This window comes from Phoenix dactylifera, chromosome 7, assembly GCF_009389715.1.
Source record: "Phoenix dactylifera cultivar Barhee BC4 chromosome 7, palm_55x_up_171113_PBpolish2nd_filt_p, whole genome shotgun sequence".
Lineage (NCBI taxonomy): Eukaryota > Viridiplantae > Streptophyta > Magnoliopsida > Arecales > Arecaceae > Phoenix > Phoenix dactylifera.
In genome coordinates, this window is record NC_052398.1 from 12,111,075 (window position 1) to 12,132,225 (window position 21,151).

The following is a 21,151-nucleotide window of genomic DNA, read 5'->3' on the forward strand; positions in this document are numbered from 1 at the left end:
ATATGTTTCTTGATATTTTCTGTTTGGTTCTGAATACTTAATGCATATTATTTAACAGTTTAAGGTCCCAATGAACCTCTCTCGTGTGGAGCAGGATGGTCCAAATGTGGTTAGCCTTATAAGGTCTAAAGATCCTTCTTGTATTATCTTATCATCAATTATTTTTATTTAACCCTGTATACAGAATCAAGAGAGTATATCCTGCCACACGTACTATAAAATGCCATTCAGTCAAATATGGGTCAAACTTCTAGCTTGTTCATTTAACCCAGTATATAAAATGCTATGATGTACTGAATGATGAACAGCCACCAAGATTAGCCATTCATTCAATATACGTTTGCCTCCCCATAATAGAGTCGCAGAACTTCACCACTGGGCATCCACTTTCCTAACAAGACATCCTTGTAATAAAAAAGCTTTACATATACATCAATATGAGATTAACTATTCAATCTACAGCAATATGAAATTATCAATATACATCAGTTATTTATAGGTGAATGTGCTCCTTAGTTTCTGTCTTACATTGCTCATTCTAATTGTAATTGTCGCACGAGATGCCTTAGACTAGGCATGGCATGATGATGATGATGAAGAAGAAAGGTGGGGGGAGAGAGAGAAAGAGAGCAGAACTAGACATTCATTGTAATAGGGTCAAACCCACATACAGCAAATATTTCCTTATAAAGATTCAAAGATTTTGATTGACTCAAGTAACTACATATCAAAAGCACCTATCAAAAAAATTTAGATAGTGCTGCCGTGCAGAGCCATGTTATCACTCCCCCTTATCTCTTCAAAGGCTACAAAAAAGAAGGCACAGCTAAAACAAACTAAATAACTATATCCGTTGGAAGTAACCTATCTATCCTTCACTGAAGAACCCGACACCTTTCGTCAAAATGAGTAGCCAGTAAGGAAGCCTGCAGAAGAGTTCCCTTGTTCTCGTTTGCATCTATCTCCTCTTCAGACTCCACCAAACTGATGGCATCAAAGATGTAAGCCTTCACCTTTCGAAACCTCTCCTCGGAGAGAGACACCTCAGACAAGAGCCTCCATGCATAGGCCTCTGATGCCTCTTCGAAGTCTTTCTTTCGTTTCAGCACCATGTGCCCACTGATCTCCCACACAGCAGGGTTCACTTGAGTATCCAATAGCTCCTGGCTCACTTGACCAAGGGCTTGTTTCTCAGCATAGCACTGCATGTTCATCAAACAGGGCAAATTAGTACAACTAGTTAGCGATATCATGATACAAGAGCATAGGTTATTACATTTGTTTTCTTCTTGTTGATAGGCAAAAGAAATGTCATCATACAAGGACTAAATGCAAGGAGAGAACCGTCTTCCTATAAGAGGGAAAACAGTCAAGTTGAAGCAGTTCCAACTAACAAGTGACTGCTATGTACCTGTATCTGTAGGCCCTAATCCCAACTCTTTAGCAACAGATTAATATTTCATAAAAGAGAAAGATGGTCTTGCCAAGATATGGAACACACAGCAGAAAATGGAATAGCAACTATACTATTTAAGTGCTTTTGACAAATCAATTATGTCAGATATAAATATTATATATATATATATATATATATATATATATATATATATATATATATATATATATGCGTAAATAAAATTCAAGTACAATGCCACAAACCAAAAAAGTTCATATCATATCAAAAATATATTTTTCTTACTAAATCGAAGAAAAAATAGTTGTTACCTTTTCAAATTTTGACATGAACATTTAAAATAAGGACAGGCTTTTCCATTTAAATTTGATGATGCCACAGGCAAAAAATAAATTATCTAATTTTGGACATGCCATTAGGAACAGGTGCGAGATTCTTCTCAATGAAATTACTCTCCCTGAAAATGTATAAGATTTAACAGAGGTTCCCCATTAATTATGTGTCAAGCCCAACACCAAAACAAACATTGATAAGTTATGATGTATTTTTAAAGTTATAAGCCTTATAGTATACAAAGCAAGAAGTCTCTCTCCCTTCCAAATTTATTTGCTTGATTTAGTGTTAAATTCAATAATGTTGAGAATAGCAAAGGTGTAAACAATTTCTCAGGGAAGATAATTATAAAGTAGTGGTGAATCATCAGGTTAGAAAGAAGAAAAATTGAAGTAGTTTCTGCTACCTGAGGTACAAGTACTGAAAAGCCTACGGACACCAAAAATACTGAGACAGGAACCAACAGAAATATTTGAAAAATAAATAGTATGAGGCAAAAAAGAAAATGCATGAGGATAGTGAGCGGCTAATACTCATGACATTTTCAGCCTTAAGGAGGTGATTATTTTTGTTTCTCTAAGGAGATTACTTTTGTAATTTCTGCATCAATGTCTTGGCAGCCAGTCATACTGTAACATTGGAGAGTAATAGGATCAATACCTGTTTATACAACAAGTAAATTCTAAGACATTCTACTAGTAAAGTCTGCTGTAAAGTGTGTGCCTTACTAAGTGGAGGAAATCAACCAATATCAAAATATCACTTAAATGTGACTTTGGAAATGTATATAGACTGGCAGATGGGGCTCTCCTTATTAGAAAAGCAACAATCGATACTTGTAATGACATCACAGAATATGTGCATATAGACTTCATTAATAAAATCAAGACACATTGCTGCCGGTTTCCACCAGATTTTTCCTACATAGGTCTCATTATCACATACAATATTTGTTGTTAACAGTCATTAATTTCTATGAATCAAGGGTCTCGGAAACCTAAAATTATTTAGTATGATAAGTTAGTAGCAGATACAAGGTTTTGGAGCTGTTCATGGTAGACTTTTAAATTGTTCCATGGAAACTAAAAAAGAGACCACTGCATTTTCTAAAAAGACCAGGCAATCATATCATGTAAGCTACTGATCTTTGTAGCTGTAACTTGCATCCCTTATTCATAAAGTGAGAATAACAGCAAACTAAGATAAACTACCTCTAATAAATCAAACTCTTTAAAAACCTAGAAATGGCAGACTCTTGTATCAGAGTTCTAGAGGAAATTCAGTAATATGAGCAACATAAGTAATAAGAGCAAGATTATTGACATTTGATACCTGTGGAAAGAGGAAGATCCTCCTGCCAGAATCAGAAATAAGCACATTGAATGGGATATTATTTTCTTCAAGACTTATGCAGGAGCTAGCAACTACATCAGATAAATCTTTTAAGGTGTTCCCGCCTTTAAAGACCAGGCCTCTGACAGGATAATTCAACAATTCTGAAACCTTCACACCACTCTCCGACCGACCTTTTATTGGTATCCTTCGTGTCGGAGCCTTCTCTACAGGAAAAGGCATTGCCAAGTAATAAGCCTGCACCCCAGAAACAAAACATTCCTTGACCAATCACAACTGAGATTCTTCAAATACTCTAAAATATATAGCTAACCCAGATTAGTAAAACATGTTTATGAAGTACAGAAACCAAAGTTAGACCTGGAAGTGGAGGTGATTGATGGTGGCAAAAGCACCCAAACTGTTGTAGCCCAGTCTGAAGTAAGGGCTTCCTGCTTCTGCAGCCATGTTCAGAGCAAGCAAGAAGCTCTCATGATCATTCCTCTGAGGCAGGCATTCGAGCACCCGGGGAATCAGAAGCACATGGCCATACTCTATAGGGCTCACCTATAATCATTGAAAACACCACAAATCTATATGAAAATGTACAACAAAGATTACAACAATTCAATAATATGCAAGGATAGTTTTTTTACATTGATTGCGACGACATTGGGAGGCTCGGTAGCACCGACAGGGGCGCTTTCGAAAAAGTGAGACCTGGTATCACCACCTGCCTCAAAGCGGAAGAGCACCTCCTCCTGCCCCACCTTGGTGAAGTTGAACTTGTTGGAGTCGAAGGGCTGGAGAACACGGTCAACCCGGAACTCGGTGGGCCGCTTCTTGAGGTGCCTGCCCTCATTCAATTGAGCTATAAATCCAAGCTCTCCAGGGATCACCTTGGTCTCGCAGGCTGTCACATCGTATCGAAACAGGCCCTGGCTCATTCGATCCTCCCACTAGCAATCCCACATACAAAATCCCATAGAATCACACAATTCCAGCAGAGAAAACAACAAATCAATCAAAAAGAAGGGATTTTTAGCATCAATTCTTGAACAAATACCTCACGAAGCACCAGTGATTGGAGAAAAAAGTTTGGCGAAGGATCCTCTGAGTTGGAAGAAGACCCACTGGCCGATGTAGAATCGCGCTTGAAGGCATAAAGGGGAAGTTTCGAGACTGTAGGCAATAACACGAACCAAAAATCAATACATTCATCTAAAAACTACCCAAGAAATCTAAAAACACATTTAAAACAAAGGAAAATCCGTGGAAAAGGAACGACTTTGGACGGAGAATGTCACATACCAGGCAAGCAGCAGTTTCCGAGGCAGTTGCGGCCGCAGCCGAGGGGCTCGGCATCCTCCTCCTGGTAATTGGAGAGGACCGTCGGAACCCTCTTGATGGTGAGCATCTCTCTTTCTAACCTATACACGGATATATATAAACAGAACAGAGGAGAGAAGGATTGAGGGAGCCACCGCCCGGCGAGGAAGAGAAGGTCGGAGTGGCTGCCGCCGGCGGAGGGGAGGGCGCCGCTTCTTGTCCAAGAGGAGGCGGTGGCCGCCTCCGATGCTGGTGGTCGCGAGCTTCTCCACTCGGGCTTGTTGGAGAATTGCCGTGAGAGCTGGGGGCTTTTTATAGGGGGGAGCGGAGGGAGGGGAGGAATATGGGGGGAAAGGCAGTTGGAGTCCGGGTGGGAAACGGTTTATACTGTTGGATGGGAATTGGCCATAGTGCCCCCCTCTTCTTGTGTTCTTTGATTTGGTTCAGGGCTTCTCTGTTTCGTTAGTGGTGGTGTTTGATTCTTAAGAGACTTGGAATCTGGACCGTCCAATTCGTCTGATTCAATCTTTAAAGTGCCTGTGTACTGGATCTTTGCACATGTTATGTACAAGATACATTTGGTGAGGAGAATTTGATGGAGATTGTGATTTCTGTCTCATGATTATGTTAGTCGATTTGATAAATTTATGATTTTATTCACTTTCGACGTTAAGAATGGTTGGTGCTTGCTTTGTAATGGGGGAGATTGAGTGTTCCTTTCAGTTTTTTTTTTTTTCCTGGGACATTGGTCCGATTAGGGTTGCAATGGTTGAGACTCTAGTTTGCTTGGCTTCATCAATTTGTCTTCGGGAATTGGGACTAAACCCGACCTATTTATCATATGGGTTAGGTTGGGCAAATTATTTTCAAACTTGAATGCTTGAACGGGCTTGAGTTGGGTTGTTGAATCAATTTTTCTAGGTCATCTTCATGTTTGATTGAACTATGTTTCATCCAGTAAAAATCATATTTGATTTGGTTAGAGTTTGGATCTTAGCTTGCAACCATATTGCACCAATGTCCTTAAACTTTGAGAATGGATTGGGTCTAAGCTTCGCTTGTTTGCTAGTTTGGATGTAGGGTTTGTCCCTCCAAATCTTCCTCAATTTGACAAGCCAAACGATTGATTTGACCGAGTCCAGACATTTGATACTACCAAGTGCAACTTTTTTAGATCTAAATATTGTTCCCTGTGCATGGATAAAATAGGATCGACTTTTACTTTTTGAATACATATGTACTTGGTATAGTTACTGAAATTTTAGATCAATAATTTGTAATTACCAAGAAGTTCATCCAATTTATTTGATCCCTTTCTTCTATTTATTTATTTATTGATTTTAGTTAAGTTAGATTAGACAATTTTATATATACCAAATAATATCTAGTACAATTAACTGATAGAAAGAAACCTTTCTTTCACTCTCTAATAAAAAAGAAACAGGAAAAAATAAAAATAAAGAAGTCCTTCCAAATTATTCTTATATTCCTTTGGAGTATTAAAAGTTCTTGAGGCCATCCAATCCGTATATATTCTTATTGGTTGGCCAAGTGCACCTCAGATCATTGGAATGCAAGAATACGGACAATTATGCTGCAGTTTTCACAAGTTGTATTTCGATCATTACAGATCAAAACACAACTTGTGCTTTGTACCGTACATCCAGAGAAAATCCACCACCGTTTATTTGAGTGTTCTCATGCTGCTCGAACGGGATTGAATTGCATTGCCATTTGCCAATACTAGAATATTTGTTTAGTTACATCCATTCAGTTGCCTATTGGATTATGCGATGAATGCTTTATTAATGAATTCCCTAGCACACTCATATCCTGCAAAGCTTGGGCAATTTGGAACTGCAAAAATGAGTACCTATTCCAAAACAAAGATTTCAATCCCTCCAGAGCTTACAATCTAGCTCATCACCTTGCAGAGGAATAACTTAGCTATATGTCGAAGTCAGCGGAAATCAGGGGTCTACAGAACTGGGATACCGGCAGCTCGGTAAGCTCTATTAAACCCTTATCCATGATTGGTTTCATAGGTAAACTTTGATGCTTCTTGGAATGAACTCAATCCAGGGGTTGGGCTATAATATCAGAAATTATGAAGGTGAGGTAATACATGCTGGATTTAGGAGAGCTATTAGTATGGCAGCCACCACCTTAGCTTCAAACCAATATGGCTGGGAAGGAGACTCCGCTGTAGTCATCAAATGGATCTCTGATATTGCTCAACATTTCTCAGGGCATGCAGAACTGGAGCACATTCACCCCTTCAGGCAATATCAATCACTGCTTGTCGTCATTGGATTTTTTTTTTTCCTCAGTGATGCGTTGTTCCAGAGAAGCAAATCAGCCTGTGGATAGATCAGTGAGATTGCTAGATAACGTAGATTCATTAAATAAGAACTCCGGCTTCGGCGGATACAGCCGTAGTTCATTTCCCATGTTTGTAGGTTTTGGTCTTTTAGGAGCTTTGACCCCACCTTTGTATCTTAACTCCTCTAAAGAATAAACAAAATATTATAGTTATTTCTCTCTCATGATCATTTTAAAACATTAAATGTAAAATTCTATTTGATATATGAAGAGATTAATGAACAAGTCCAATAAGGTTGAATCATTTGTTCATATCAATATGCTCTTTTCTTCACTTTTCTCTCTATTTTTCCTCGTGTACATGTGTTCATCTCAATCTTCTGGATTAAATTTTTGGTAGCTATGCCCCAGATGTTAAACTTGCTAGTATGTCATGTTCTTTCATGTTTCTTTTCCATTTCACATCTTCATTCAAGATTTAATTTTTATTTACATAGGAATTACATTGTTCATTGTGTTCAAAGTAAGGTAACTCCTAATTATAATAGCATGCCTAATTCGAGTAGAAATTCCATTCACCATTCTATTGCAAAAATATTAGCTATTATAATATTTTATTAAAATAATAATATCATATTATAATAATATAATATTATATTTATTATTATATTGATAATAAATATAAAATTTATCATTTACTATATTATTTGATTAAAATAACAAATAAATATTCCATAATAATAATTATAATAATACATACGGTTAGAAAATAGAAAGTACTATGTAATATTTTTTATTATCATTTTCTCATATTAACAACATTATTTCTTGAAGTTTCTCAGCATTTTATAAATATAGTTACCACACACCAAACTATTTTTTCATTAAAAATTCTATTAGCAAAAGCTCTACCATCCAAATTCCATACACAAAAAACTCTACTGCCTGCAGCAATAAATACTACACTAGGTCTAAAAAGCCTGAATAAAAAATGCAAATTAGGCAGTTGAATAGCAGATTGCCTGCAACATATAATAACACATTCTAAACTAATACACTGCAGACAAATCTCAAAAATAAAGGATTTCTGCATAATTAACTGCACTTAGGGATGGCAGGTGCTTGTAAGAAGAATTTTAGGGCCGCTAACCCCTGACCATTCAGAGTGGTTATCTGTATGGGTATTAGTTAGCATTGCTCGTTTACACTTCATATCCACTCCAGTCTCAGTATGCAACTATATTTTTCTTGTTAACCACCAACGACGTAAAATGTCGATTTACATGACGTTACAAGGCAATGAATACATAGCATTCTTCTGTTGGTTTAAAGGTTATTCAGTGGAGTGGGGTGAATTCCCAATTACTAATGGGAAATGTCCTTTTATTTCACATAAGGAAGCATTGCATTAAAAAAAAATAAAATCAAATGGTATACTTGTATAAAGAAACATATTCCACAATGGGGTAAAAACAGCTCACATTAACTTGAATAGAAGTGAGGTAACAAGTATTAGAACACATTTTAATTGGATGTGTAAGAAGCAAAACAACAGTTTCTATACTGAGAAAAATGAATAAAACATGACAGATGACTCCGGAGACTCTAATATTACCTATCCATGCTGCAGTGAATTGTGGTGCCGGCAGGCATATGCCTCCTCAAAATAAATATCTGAGCAAAACTTCAGCACCAGGTCCGGTTGATAGAGATCCAACTAAGCTGCAGCCCAATTTCATTTTGAAAACATTAGGTCAAAGGTACATGACTCTAGAGATCGTTTAACATGCTAGTCTTTCAAAATTGTAAGAGAGAAGCATAAGTACAAACATCTAACAGATGAAATAAGATCTTGTTTAGCATGATAAACTAACTATCTTCTGCTTCCAATCCACAGATCAAGCATTTGAATACCAGGAAAAATGGAGTTGGTGGAAAGGAATACAGCTCTAATTGCCAAAATAGATCGATGCACTCAGGATGGTTAGGCTGCTTTTAAATAAACACAGCTTAAAACACTAGATATCAACCGTATGCAGCATAATGGACCAACTGCCCCCAAAAATTGGCAAGAGATGTGTTTTTTTCTTTTTTGGTATGAAGATTTACAACACAAATATGCTTGCCTGCTTGCATAGTGTGACTGTCCTTGATTCCTTAGGCACATATCCACCCACATCATTTGGCTGTCACTGGTATATTCAATCTTAACGACCATTAAATTGCCATATAGCCCTCAAATTGCAAGACAGCCTCCTTTGTTCCTTCCCTCAGGGGCATCTAGAAGTTCTACAAAATCATTGTCAATCACTGCCCCGCCCCCCTCATCCTTAGAACATGGACCCAATGATATAGCCCAAGTTATCATTCCCCTTGCTGGGAAAGCCACTACTTCCTCCTTGACATTTTATACCTCCACCCCTTTGTACAATGACTGAGCCTAAAAAACAACCTGAGGTGCTTTCATCGTTCTCTCCCGCAAAATTATGCAGGTCTTATGTCACATGCACCCCCATTTGCTATAGTCCACCATCTATAAAGATGGAAAAGCACCAGAAAGGTTACAAAACCAAATGCATACAACTGCCACCTTTCCTCAACACAAGGTCAGGCATAACACATCATAGATAAGATCATCAACCCTCCAATGACATTTGGATAATACAATCATCAAACAAAAGTCCATCATAGGTATCAGAAGACAAAAACATGGCTCACTCCCCCCTCTCTCTCCACAACTTACAAGAATCTATCACGCATGCATGCAAAATCTTATAACAAGGTTATAATTGTCAACCTTCTTCCTTTCAAGAGTTCTTACTCTGTTAGCAAACTACCAACATGAAATAATATTTGGAATTTTTTTCATAGTATCCACTTCCTTTCGATCAAGTCAATTGAACATTCTTTTCAATCACCTGATTCTAGCAAGACATAACAGTTTTACACTCTTTACAGCTTCCCATCCTGTTCAGCTGACTGGAGTTGGTTCACTCATCGATGTTGTACCAATCCCCGTACTTTTCATCTAAGAATCCTGCTGCTCATCAGATTCAAAAAATTTTCCACCCTCCTCAAAGAACCATCTTCCCACGATCTGTCCCACTCACCAAACCTACTTGATTAATGATAAGTGTTCATTCAAACCCATAGCTTAATTGAGGAATGCATTAGTATTAACAAGAACTCCACATTTCTTTAATAACAGTTGCTAATGATCTAACAGAAAAACTGTAACATTTAACCAGAGTGCCCCACCCTTAAAAAATAACAGTATATCTTGTATGGTGCAGATCATTATTCTCTAGGACCACATCCTTCCATTAAAGTCATCATCTCAAACAACACTTTGGGGTATGAAACCTAACTAGGGTAATTATCACGCAGAGCGGCTGTTGGTTTCTTACCTTTGAACCTGAATTCTTAGGGTTTAAAACTTAAGCACTTCATCTCCATTTTCATGTTCAAAAAGAGAAAGGTGATACTGATTCAGTCAAAGTGTTGCTTAATTACCTTTGCTAGAAGGCTCATCTTGAGGCTTCATGGCAGGAAAGAGAAGAACTTCCTGCATTCACGTAATTCAATATATCCATTGTGTTATTTAACTATTATTAGCACCTATAAACATTCAGAAGTCAAGAAATTAACATGACAAATATGAAAACAGCCAACCTTTATATTTTGAGAATCTGTAAACAACATTGCAAGCCGATCTATCCCCAACCCCCAACCTCCAGTTGGTGGCAGCCCATATTCAAGAGCTGTGCAAAATGTTTCATCTAAAGCCATTGCCTCATCATCACCTGATTGCCGATCCTGCAACCATTGCTGCCAGGTTAGAACTACAGGTAATAGACAATTTCATGTATCAACAAGCAAGAATCTGAAGTGCGAAATCAATTAACTAAACTACCATATTATTTCAGACATTTCCTTTTTCAAGATTTATAACTCAAATGTAGAACAGTACCTTCAGCTGTTCAGCAAAACGTTCACGTTGTACAACAGGATCATTCAATTCCGTGTATGCATTACATACCTGAATATTATATATAGATAGCATTAGTCATGAATAAAAGTGAAGAATGAGTTTGCAAGCACAAAAAAAGAAAAAAATTAACATCACAAACCTCATGTTTGTTAACGAACAATTCAAACCGCTCAGTCAAGCCTGGTCTTGATCTATGCCACTTGGCTAATGGACTCATTATCTCTGGATGGTTAATAATAAAGGTTGGATTTACACAAGTCTCCTCCAAAAAATGCCCAACAAGCTGCCAATTGAATACAAGCAGAATTTTACTCTTTGTTTAGATCGATAACTAGGAGCACTACAAATAAGGCAAATTAATTTATCAAAATTTAATGAATAAACAGCAAATTACTCTCTTATAGAAATGGAGATTTTCCTTATTCATTCAAGAATATAAGATTTAATATATGAACCATGTATACATGGGTTTCTTGTATCTTTTGTTAAGGTTGTGCCCTTTTTTCACTCATCCCTTTCAGAAGAAAAAATGTGGCATAATTACAGTGCAAATACTTCGACAGCTCAGATAAATCCTTTCTTTACAGTTGTTCATTATCACTTGGAATCTCAAATTTTCTATTGCTATAGTAAAGCTAATGATGATTGGGATGTGGAGATAACAAAGCTTAAAGTATAGACCTTGTCCAACAGCCTTGCAGTAGTCTGAGGAGGGGGGCATTTGACCTCGAATTTTTCACATGCATCCAACAAATATTTGTTTGCTGCTTCACTTGAAATATCTTTTGGTATACTGAGGTTGGCCATAGATTCCAATCCTTCAATCATGTCGATTCGTCTGATGAAAACAGCATCAATCACTTCATATTTAGATGACACTTATATGTGTTGATTTAACCTGGAATTATAATAATATATGTGGTTATAAGGCATACCTGAAGGGAGGAGTAAAATCAATCTCTATTGGATCCTTGTCCACCCCATTTGCATGATATTTTATTTTATAACTACCTGTTAGCTCTTTGACCATTCCTGTTTGGAATTTTCTGAATAAGTAAACCATAACAGTAGTGCCACAGAAGTTAACCTATTCACAGTGAATTAGAGCACAGTTTTCGAGGCTACTATTGTAAACCGCATGATGCCCTAGTGGCAAAAATACCCCTCCATTTGGAGGAGCTTCCAGTTCCAACTTCCAAGTCTCGGACGGTGCATCCACAATATATTAGAAAAGAAAAATAGAGAAAAGAAAAACACTCATAGTGCTTACCAGATAACATTTGTTCCGTGAGTGTCATCAAATCATTGTAGTCTGCAAAAGCCATATAAAACTCGCAGGTAGTAAATTCAGGATTATGAGTTAAATCAATCCCCTCATTCCTAAACTGTTTTCCAATTTCATAAACACGGTCCAGCCCACCAACAACCAACTCCTTTAGGTAAAGCTCCGGCGCAATACGCATGTACAACTTCATGTTCAGTTCATTGTGATAAGTAACAAAAGGCCTTGCAGCTGCTCCACCAGCAATCATGTTCATCATCGGTGTTTCCACCTGACAATACAAGAAAAATGTTTTAAAACTGGACACAAGACTGAAAAGTACAGATGATATCAAGACAAGAAAATGTAGGTCCAGAACATAACCTCCAAGAAACCAAGATTGTCAAGGAAACTTCGGATGTAAGAGATGATCTTTGCTCGGGTCTTAAATATTTGCCTAACCTCATGGTTCAACATCAGATCCAGATACCGTTGACGATATCTTGTTTCCTACATCAAAGAGAGTAGATATTTAAATGGAAGTCAATCAATAAGCATTGATTAACTATGCAACTGAATTGTACGTCAAAGATGATATTCCCCTGGCATTCAGAATTTCTAAATCGTGCTTGAATAATTAGCCAAAACAGTGAGACTCCAGTAGTAATTGGCACTTCCTAAAACAGCATGAAAAAAAAAATCAAAGAAACTGAAAGAAGCATCACTAATGTAATGTAGATGGATGAACATTTTCTCCTGTATAATATAGGATCACTAAGAAACTATTGATATAGAGTTTGGAGAGAATATGATAAAGAAGGCAAACTGACCAAGTTGTTGCACATGATACATTTGACCTGATATTTAAAGACTTCAATATACTACGGATTGACTTTAGTCATCAGATAATGAGAAAAAGTTACACCAGGAAGTGTGATTGTAAAAAAACATTTATTAAAAAAAATATCCAAAAACATCTTCGCTATACATGGTGCCTCTTCCCATCTCTTTGGAAGACAATCTAGAAAACCATGACTGGTGTTCAAAATAACAAAGAAAATTATGCTTCCAAAGCAGAAAAAGCTTCTTAGCATGATCTCCATTATGCTGTCAGAATTTTACAGTCCACTTTCTAGAGCATCTAATAACAAATCTAACTTCATAAGACTATTCACAACGTGTGATATGCTTTCTTCAGACTCCTGACAATTTCATACAGCTTAGTCTTTAATTCACTAGTCATATTTGACTCAGCCAGGACAGGGGGAAAAAATCTCACAGTAAAGTTTTCCAAGCACTGCAAGTCTATTTGAGTTTTCACAACAAACACGTCGTAAGAAATAACCATATCTGACAAGTTTTGTCCCACTGATTTGAATCAATTTGGTAAAATCAACAATGTTTGCCGTTCTATTATAGCTCTCCATCTCATTATATTTCTATTGGTGCATTTCTTGCTATTCCATCTTATCTAATATACAACTTCCATCTCTCTTATTGTCCCATGTTATGCAATTCAAAATTCTCTTCATTGTCCAAGCTTCCCGATCAGCTAAACATATCAAGTCTCGACAAAAAATCTAGAACTACTCAATCTTTAGTTTCATACTTATTAAAAAAGTAAAAAATAAAACTGCCGTATGGTGGCAAGGACAATTGCATTCAAGAAGTGCAGTACCACCTGATCAAGCCAAGCCTTATCCTTTAAATTTGTCTGAACTATTTTATGCTAATAAAATAACTTTCATATTTTACAAGCTTACCTCAATCTTAAGATTGCAAGCAGTTAAAATTTCAAATATACAACTTTTTTACTGCATCTTATAAGATAAAGTGATTAAGGTTATATTATGTACTATGAATAATAAGGTCAACATTACACCCAAGAATTGTGTTACAACCTTATCCAACCTTTCTAACTTCTTAGGATGGCTTCACCTATTCCAAGCACAATAACCTTTTTTTACTGCGATGAATGATTTAAAGACCTTAAGATTTAACTTAATGTGGACAATAAATGACATCAATAAATTCAAAAGAACGGCAAAATCAAAAAATTCGCACTGAAAAGAATTGGTGGAATACCGGTGTCAAAAATAACTTGGCTAGTCTTTTCTTAGGGAAAAGCATACAGTACCATTACAAAAGTGAGGCATAATCCTGATATTCAAACCCTTAAAAGAGAGCCAACGTTCCAAGAGTGGGAGGCCAAAAGAATAACACCCCCCCCCCCCCCAAAAAAAAAAAAGAAAGAAAAGAAAAGAAAGCAAACACAAGGCCGTGAAACAAACACAAAAACATGCAAACAAGGATTAAGCATATGTTCTAACTAAATTGATTAAGAGGACACATTCAGAGATCATCTGGCCAGAAATTCTGTGCAACCTGAAAACAAGAACCAACATGTACCAGACACCTTGCGAACTTAAGAATGTTTAATATTTGGTTCCTATAAACAGCCCCTAAATGGTACAAATTGTGAGAATACTGAAATTACATGGAAAATATAGTTGAAGTGCCGTGCCAAATTTTTCGAGATTAAGTATTTTAAATGAGAAGGTGGTATCCCAACTCTTCATTAAGAAATAGACACGGTGTCACAAGCTTTCATCTGCAGTCTATCATGCTGTCCAGTATCATAATCTAAAGAGCCAGTGGCAGAAACAGAAGCAAGAGGACAACTAAAATTCCCTGGAGGGTGAAAGGTTTTGCATTCCTCACAGTCAAATGAAGCAACAGGAATAGGAGAAGGGCAGAAGTGAGTACAATTATGGAATGGGTTTGACATTGTTAAGTTCATGATCCCTAATTATCAACACAAATGTAGTCATAAGTAAAAAAAAAAAAAAGGCATTCCTGTGCACAAGGCTTCCACCAATGAGGGATTTGGGGAGAGCTAGATGCATGCAGCCTTACCCCCACATGCGGAAAGGCTATTTCCATATTTTGAACCGATGATGCCCCAGTTACAATAGAGCAACCTTATCATTGCACCAAGGATCGGCCTCTATAATAAACAGAGGATGTTATATCTATGTCATAATTCAGTGCATTATTATAGGAGACTTTTCAAGTAAACAAGGAAGACTATAAGAGTTACCTGATCTTTCAAGACATATGTTTCAGGATTCCGTGTCATTCCCGGAACCCACACATTTGATGTTGTTTTCCCTTCATTTTTCTGTAAACCAAGTTGAAATCATTTGTATAAAAAGAAAGGATTATCCACATGACAACTAAGTCCATTAAGCAATATAAAATGCTAGCATGAAGGTTTTCATATTTACATATTTTGCACCTTTGCAGCAGCATTATCAGCACTGAGGGCAGATTTCTGTCTTGGCATCATATGAAGGCATGGGGATAGGACAATAAACTTCTTTGGAAAGATACTAAGCTCTCCTCTTTTACTCTTTCCTGTAGCATAAGAAAGAAGACCCTAAGTCAAATGACAACAGAGCATGTTTCTTTGGAGAAGATAGCATAGCTCTTAAATACGAAAAAAAAAAAAGAAGAAAAATTCCTGCACTGATCAGTTAATGGTCCATCCTAGAATCGCCTAGTCTATTGCTCCAGCACTAATGGTGGCCGCAGTTACTATATTTTTCACTTCCCTGATCTATTACTAGCAAATTGAAAAATCCTCTTCACCCATATTATGTGTCACGTACATAACATGTGAAGGTCAAGTTATTCATATAATAAGTAATAGCTGCTGACATGGCAACTAGGCTAGTGTATAAAGTCAATTAAGACTAATCTATTCACCAGAATATTAGGTTATAGCTTAGCCAACTACTTCAATGTTACATGTGTCATATTTCTCTCCTACTCCCAACCTATGAAGCCAATAAGACGTGTAAAAAAGGTTAAACTAATTCTACATAGCATACTTATTGTGTATTTGCACTTACAAAAGTATATCAATTAAAACATTGTGATCGACGGAAAAATAAATCACAGACATAGCTTGGCCTAACTGGTTAAGATGTCAAAATTTCATTAAAATGATTTACACTATCAGAATTACTAGTTTCCTTTGTAACTTTAATTTATTACAAATCCAGTAGCATCTGTGTTTGCCAAAAGAAGATGAAGACGAAATTCGTCACTCAATAGTCTTCTGACTGCATAAACCAATAACAGACACAATATATCGAGATGTCAAAGACTGGCATGGTATCTTCTGATTGGAGATCCATACTATGGTGGTACCGTTGTCCCCTTCTTTGCTGCTGAAAGAAATCCTTTGAATAATCTTAAACTATGCCAGAATATAGACAAGGGAATTGAAGATGGATATATAACACACCAGGCAATTACATGCTACTGCATTAATCAGAGAAAGCCCACCCCACCTTCGATTAAGGTTTACATTACAGTATTTGAATCATCTCCTCATTTCTGGGCTTCATCATTAGGCCCTTACGTTGTTCACAAACAAGAATTTCTATCCACATTGGTAGAATGGCAAACAAGAAGAGAAGGCTACTAGAAGAATCAAAAATGGCAAAAGGAACTAGCTTAATGCAAAAAGATAGAAATGGTTCCTCAGAATTTAATCATAATATGGTGCACTTAGATAAGCCATAGACATCTTATCAATCTTATGTCCAAAAAACCAACTCCACCTAAGCCTATTACCTCCCACACAATTGTCAGAGAACTGCTACATACTGCACTTGAAACTTGCCATCCACTCAAAATAAGAAAGAGGCAAACTGAAGATTACCAGATTATCCAAACTGTTCCCAAGAGGGGTAAGAATATATTAAGGATGAAAAATAAGATCAACGCCTTTATAAGATTTGGAAAGATTATCCAAATCTTTCCCTCTCCTACACAATCTAAAACTAGTATCAATCGATATTTTACCCCATGAGAAAAGGCATCCTCTGTCAAAAGGCATTGCTAGAATAATAATAACTCTGTAGAAATACTAATATCTTTAGATGCGAATTTAGAAACCAAAATATAAGTGTTTATCCACGATAATCTTGCTTGTGATTAACCAAAACCAGCTTAACATTGTGATGCACTTTTAGATTTCTAAAAAGGAAAAGGAAAAATAAATCCAGCATTGGCGATCCCAATTGAACATTAATGCATTCTAGAGCATCAACAATGAAGAATCTTACCATAGCAACAAAATAAAAATATAGAAGTTAGCTAACATCAAAGAATCTACTTTTTTATATATTTTATGATCTTTTAATGCTTTCACAGCCGCAAACAGAAAACAAGAATGTGTCATAAGAAAACAATCAAAAGCTGGGAGAAGAGCCAAATGCATGCAAACTTGCACTGTCAGAGGTCTATTATCACGAATTCCAATCAAAGAGCAGAGAATGCAGTCTAAGCTACGTATATAAGCTGTCTAAGAGTTGTTTCAACTTCACATGTAAGCCTACCTAAATTCCCTAGGAGTTAGGAATTACTTTTTTTTGAACTTGAGAATTTTACAATCAAATAGACCTATCTTACTTTGACATATGTGCACATCCCCAAACAGCTTTGCAAGTTATTGTCAGTGTGATAATAGAACAATTAATCAACATATCTGGAAATTCATATATGCAAAATCCCTTACAAACTATCTTTATCTATTGCATGGAAAGTAAATATGTATGATATCTATTGCTACAGAACCACAATGCCAAATCTACAATTGTATTATGAATTTCATCATCAGCAAATTTTAAAGTTCAAAATGGATTCTCTACACCGAAGTTTATGCATAATTCCTTTTCTCCTACATGTTGTAACCAGAAAAAATTGTTTTTATATACCAAAAATGAAGCCACAATAGTATCATAAGTATTGAATCAACATGTTACTGTGTACTAAAATGATAGTGATTATACAGGACACGTGGATGTAAGAATGTAATTGCAAACTCACAAACCTGGATATCCACATATACCAACAATATCACCACGTTTCACACCAGCATGGTATCTAGCAAACTCAACCTCATCCATGTCTGAGTCCCTAATTAACATAAAGCCAATATGGTTAACATTCATATGTAAAAGAAAAGCAAGCATTCAGATAACTTTTTTTTCCATATAGCAACCTACACTAATTGGATTCTAAAAGGTGAATCAACATCCATTTTGTAAGTTATATTTGCAGGAAAACATAATATAGTCACATAGAAAAGCACGGCCTGTAGTGTTAATAAAGTAATAATTTCAAAATACACAACAAAACCAACAATTGAATATTTACAGCAAAAGAAGTGAGTTATAAAGCAAAAGTGACCGTATAGCATGCATGTAATTCAAATAATAGTTTCACTTGTGGTTTATACCATTAGACTTCTTCGCAAATAACATTACCAATAACATTGTTATCGCTAAAATGGACACAGGAGAGGGAAAAACAATGAAGGGCTAAATATTTGACTAACATCCAAATGTAACATCAAGGCAACCTTGTTGAAGTAATCCAATGTGTTATGGGAACCATATATACCTGATAAAAGTGCTGATGCCTTTAAACTCAAGATGCTTTTTTTATGTAGTCAAGGGGGGAAAAATCTTGTTTTGATGGCTAAGAGGAGTTGGGACAGAAAAGAATCATCAATCAAGTTTAAAATATTGTATTTTCTGCTAATTAAATGATTAAAACTAACCTTGAGGTTCTAATTGGGGTTATTTGCTAACATTGGGTTCTTAGAATTTAGACGATAGAGGTTTAAGCTTACAAGTTGTGATGGTCATTGTTTATAGCGTGCACTGGCTTTTAATCATGGGATCACAATTATAGGCCCTCTTATGTCCAGTTAATAATAGTCAAGGCCACTGCAATTCTTTGTGGCAGATCAAAAGAGATAAATTATAATGGCCAAACTCTTGTTTTTCCCCATTCTCTTGTCTGTGAGCCCCTGATGAAATCTTTTCCTCATTTACCCGATCTTGTCTTTTTTTCTTATGAAAATTATAGGAAGAGACCATCTGTCCATGTTCGGTGGGCCATAATTGTTATATCTTTTTCTGGAAACAACAATTAGATGCCTCTTCACACCTTTGATTGGTCTTTTAAATCTTTACCTCATTCTTGAGCTGAGGAGTTGCACTAACTTGTGGAAATCCAGCACAAAAAAAGAAAAATTAGATTTATGATAATCTTTCATAAGATTGGGATATTAAAACACTCTAGTATGAAAGAAATCATGATCTTGATCTTTGAACTCGAGCTGCATTAGTTTTTCATGTTGAACTAAAGGTAACCGCGATGCCATGGTTCCGAAAACTATAAACTAGCTTGTCAAATATGTTAATACAATATTCAAAATTTGCTAAATGATTGTATATACTAGCACAACAACTGCTAAACATGTTATTCATTCATCAAGCTGAACGGCCAAGATGCACTTTCTATTTGAAGTAAATGTATTTTAAGAGACCAACATGAGTAGGAAAATGATATCTGTGTAACTTTGGAAATGGTATATAAGCAAGGGGCAGAAGTAGCAATTATAAACAATAATGCAAGATGAGTTACAGAAAGTAGTATGATTGGCACACAGGTAATTCCAAAAAAGAGGTTTGTTTTAATGACATTTAGTACTTAGATTCATGATATCACAACACAAATGTACAGATGAAAAAAAAAACATATAGATGAATTTATCTTGGTCATTCATACCTAGCATCAGCCATGACTTGAACTTTAACACCACCACCAAATAAGTCATAAAAGTAAAGCTTGGACGAAGAAGTACGCTTGTTAATAATTCTCCCTAACATCAGGTAAAGCTTTTTCATTAGCATTGCATAAAATCATATATATAACAGATGGAGGTAGCAAAGCAAACAAGTTTCTAAGTAAATATTCCATGAAAAACGGACCCGCTAAACTGACTTCAACATCCTTGAGGTGCTCCCCATCGCTCAAACTTCCATACTTCTCAACATACTCCACAACGGACATGGATGCATGAAACTTATGAGGGTACGGATTCACTCCACCTGCCTTCAGGGATGCAAGGACCTTCAGCCTATTCTCATAGTATTGCTGCAATCAAACCGTAGGACAATTTAAATCCCCATCCTATCAGACCGAAAGAACTCCTTTAAACTCTCATCATCATCACCATCAAAAAAGAAAAAAAAAAGTTCCCAAATTCTCCCAGAGAACAGAAAGAAAGTGCAGCAAAACAAACCGTGGGGTCCATATCTTCATCTTCTGCGGCAGATGGCTTTTGAGATTGCAAATCCGCCAAAACCGCGGCCTGAAAAATAGCAAGAAACAGCAGCACCGAGTGAAATTCTGGAGAAAAATCGGTAGAACTATATAAAAGTAGCCTAGAAAGGATTAAAAATTTTGAGGGGCATTCGATCGCATGAAATCGTGAACTAAAGAAGGAAAGGAGATATTTTTATTAGAGTAATGTTATCAAGAAGAGCTAAGGAGGGACCTTCTTCTTCTTCTCTTCCTCTTTGAGCCGCTTCTCCTCTTCCTTCTGCTTCTTCTTCAACTCCTTCTTGAGAGCGCTGAAAGGGGCAGAGAAAGAGATGCAGGGAATAAGAGAGGGAAATGGATGGAAGAAGAGCTCTATAGAGAAGAAGACGGCGACAAAGGCGATACTTCTTGCTGGGGGCTCCGGCCGTAGATGAGTCCATGGAGAGGCCGGCAACGCTTTCCGCCGCTGCTTCGACTCCGTCCGCCATCAGAGATCGAGAGACAGCCGAAGGTTTAGGTTCGTGGAAAAGAGAGAGAAGGGTGGCGTTTGCTTTAGGTTTCGGAGGGTCTTGACGTTCTGCCCTCGTGGATGCTTCGGGGGGGTTGATTTGCGGCTAGAGTCCATCCTAGCCGTTCAAAGTGTCATTACTATTTACAGGAACCAGCTTCTCCGAATTGTTTAAAAACTAGGAAGGAGCCGGCGCTTTGACCAAAAAAAAAAAAGAGAACCGATGGTGCCTCATGATTCCATTTTGATCAACCCTTATCGACCTCGAGGGATATATGAGCATTATATATTTCTCCGTAGTTATTCACCCCTTCTCTATATTTTCAACGGAACGTGTGCGCGATCTTTCCAAGGAACAGGAAGAGGAAGAACTTAACATATTTTAGTTAACATAAAATAATTTTAAAAAATATATATATTTAGGAATTGAGAGGAAAACATGCTAACTCTATGTATCTATCTATGAAAGAT

The 21,151-nt window shown here is 36.6% G+C and overlaps 2 protein-coding genes across 2 annotated transcripts; both read right to left on the reverse strand.

Annotated features, from left to right (window-relative positions):
* Nucleotides 1-615: 615 nt before the first annotated feature.
* LOC103717173 (GDP-L-galactose phosphorylase 1-like) lies at nt 616-7,336 on the reverse strand. Its single transcript, XM_008805461.4, has 6 exons — nt 4,391-7,336; nt 4,146-4,261; nt 3,736-4,038; nt 3,461-3,646; nt 3,080-3,337; nt 616-1,202 (listed from the first exon to the last, which is right to left on the reverse strand). Exons 1-6 carry the CDS (start codon nt 4,494-4,496, stop codon nt 876-878), a joined length of 1,296 nt encoding a protein of 431 aa, XP_008803683.2. The 5' UTR covers nt 4,497-7,336; the 3' UTR covers nt 616-875.
* Nucleotides 7,337-8,172: 836 nt separating this feature from the next.
* LOC103717172 (lysine--tRNA ligase) lies at nt 8,173-20,854 on the reverse strand. The gene is made up of 17 exons (XM_008805460.4): nt 20,578-20,854; nt 20,408-20,483; nt 20,153-20,221; nt 19,839-20,004; nt 19,636-19,729; nt 17,888-17,973; nt 15,281-15,399; nt 15,083-15,163; nt 12,367-12,492; nt 11,992-12,274; nt 11,657-11,753; nt 11,403-11,559; nt 10,861-11,004; nt 10,701-10,769; nt 10,403-10,546; nt 10,244-10,295; nt 8,173-8,452 (listed from the first exon to the last, which is right to left on the reverse strand). The coding sequence occupies exons 1-17, from the start codon at nt 20,658-20,660 to the stop codon at nt 8,448-8,450; spliced, it is 1,851 nt and encodes a 616-aa protein (XP_008803682.1). The 5' UTR covers nt 20,661-20,854; the 3' UTR covers nt 8,173-8,447.
* Nucleotides 20,855-21,151: the final 297 nt, after the last annotated feature.

Excerpts from the sequence above, each read along its gene's own strand:
- LOC103717173 (XM_008805461.4), bottom strand. The coding sequence starts at position 4,496 with ATGCTCACCATCAAGAGGGTTCCGACGGTCCTCTCCAATTACCAGGAG. Across the intron at positions 4,039-4,145 it reads AATCACTGGTGCTTCGTGAG|TGGGAGGATCGAATGAGCCA; the intron begins GTATTTGTTCAA and ends TGGGATTGCTAG. Across the intron at positions 3,647-3,735 it reads CCAATGTCGTCGCAATCAAT|GTGAGCCCTATAGAGTATGG; the intron begins GTAAAAAAACTA and ends CAATGATTATAG.
- LOC103717172 (XM_008805460.4), bottom strand. The coding sequence starts at position 20,660 with ATGGCGGACGGAGTCGAAGCAGCGGCGGAAAGCGTTGCCGGCCTCTCC. Across the intron at positions 12,493-15,082 it reads CATATGTCTTGAAAGATCAG|GAAACAAGATATCGTCAACG; the intron begins GTAACTCTTATA and ends TCTTTGATGTAG. Across the intron at positions 11,754-11,991 it reads CACGGAACAAATGTTATCTG|GAATGGTCAAAGAGCTAACA; the intron begins GTAAGCACTATG and ends AATTCCAAACAG.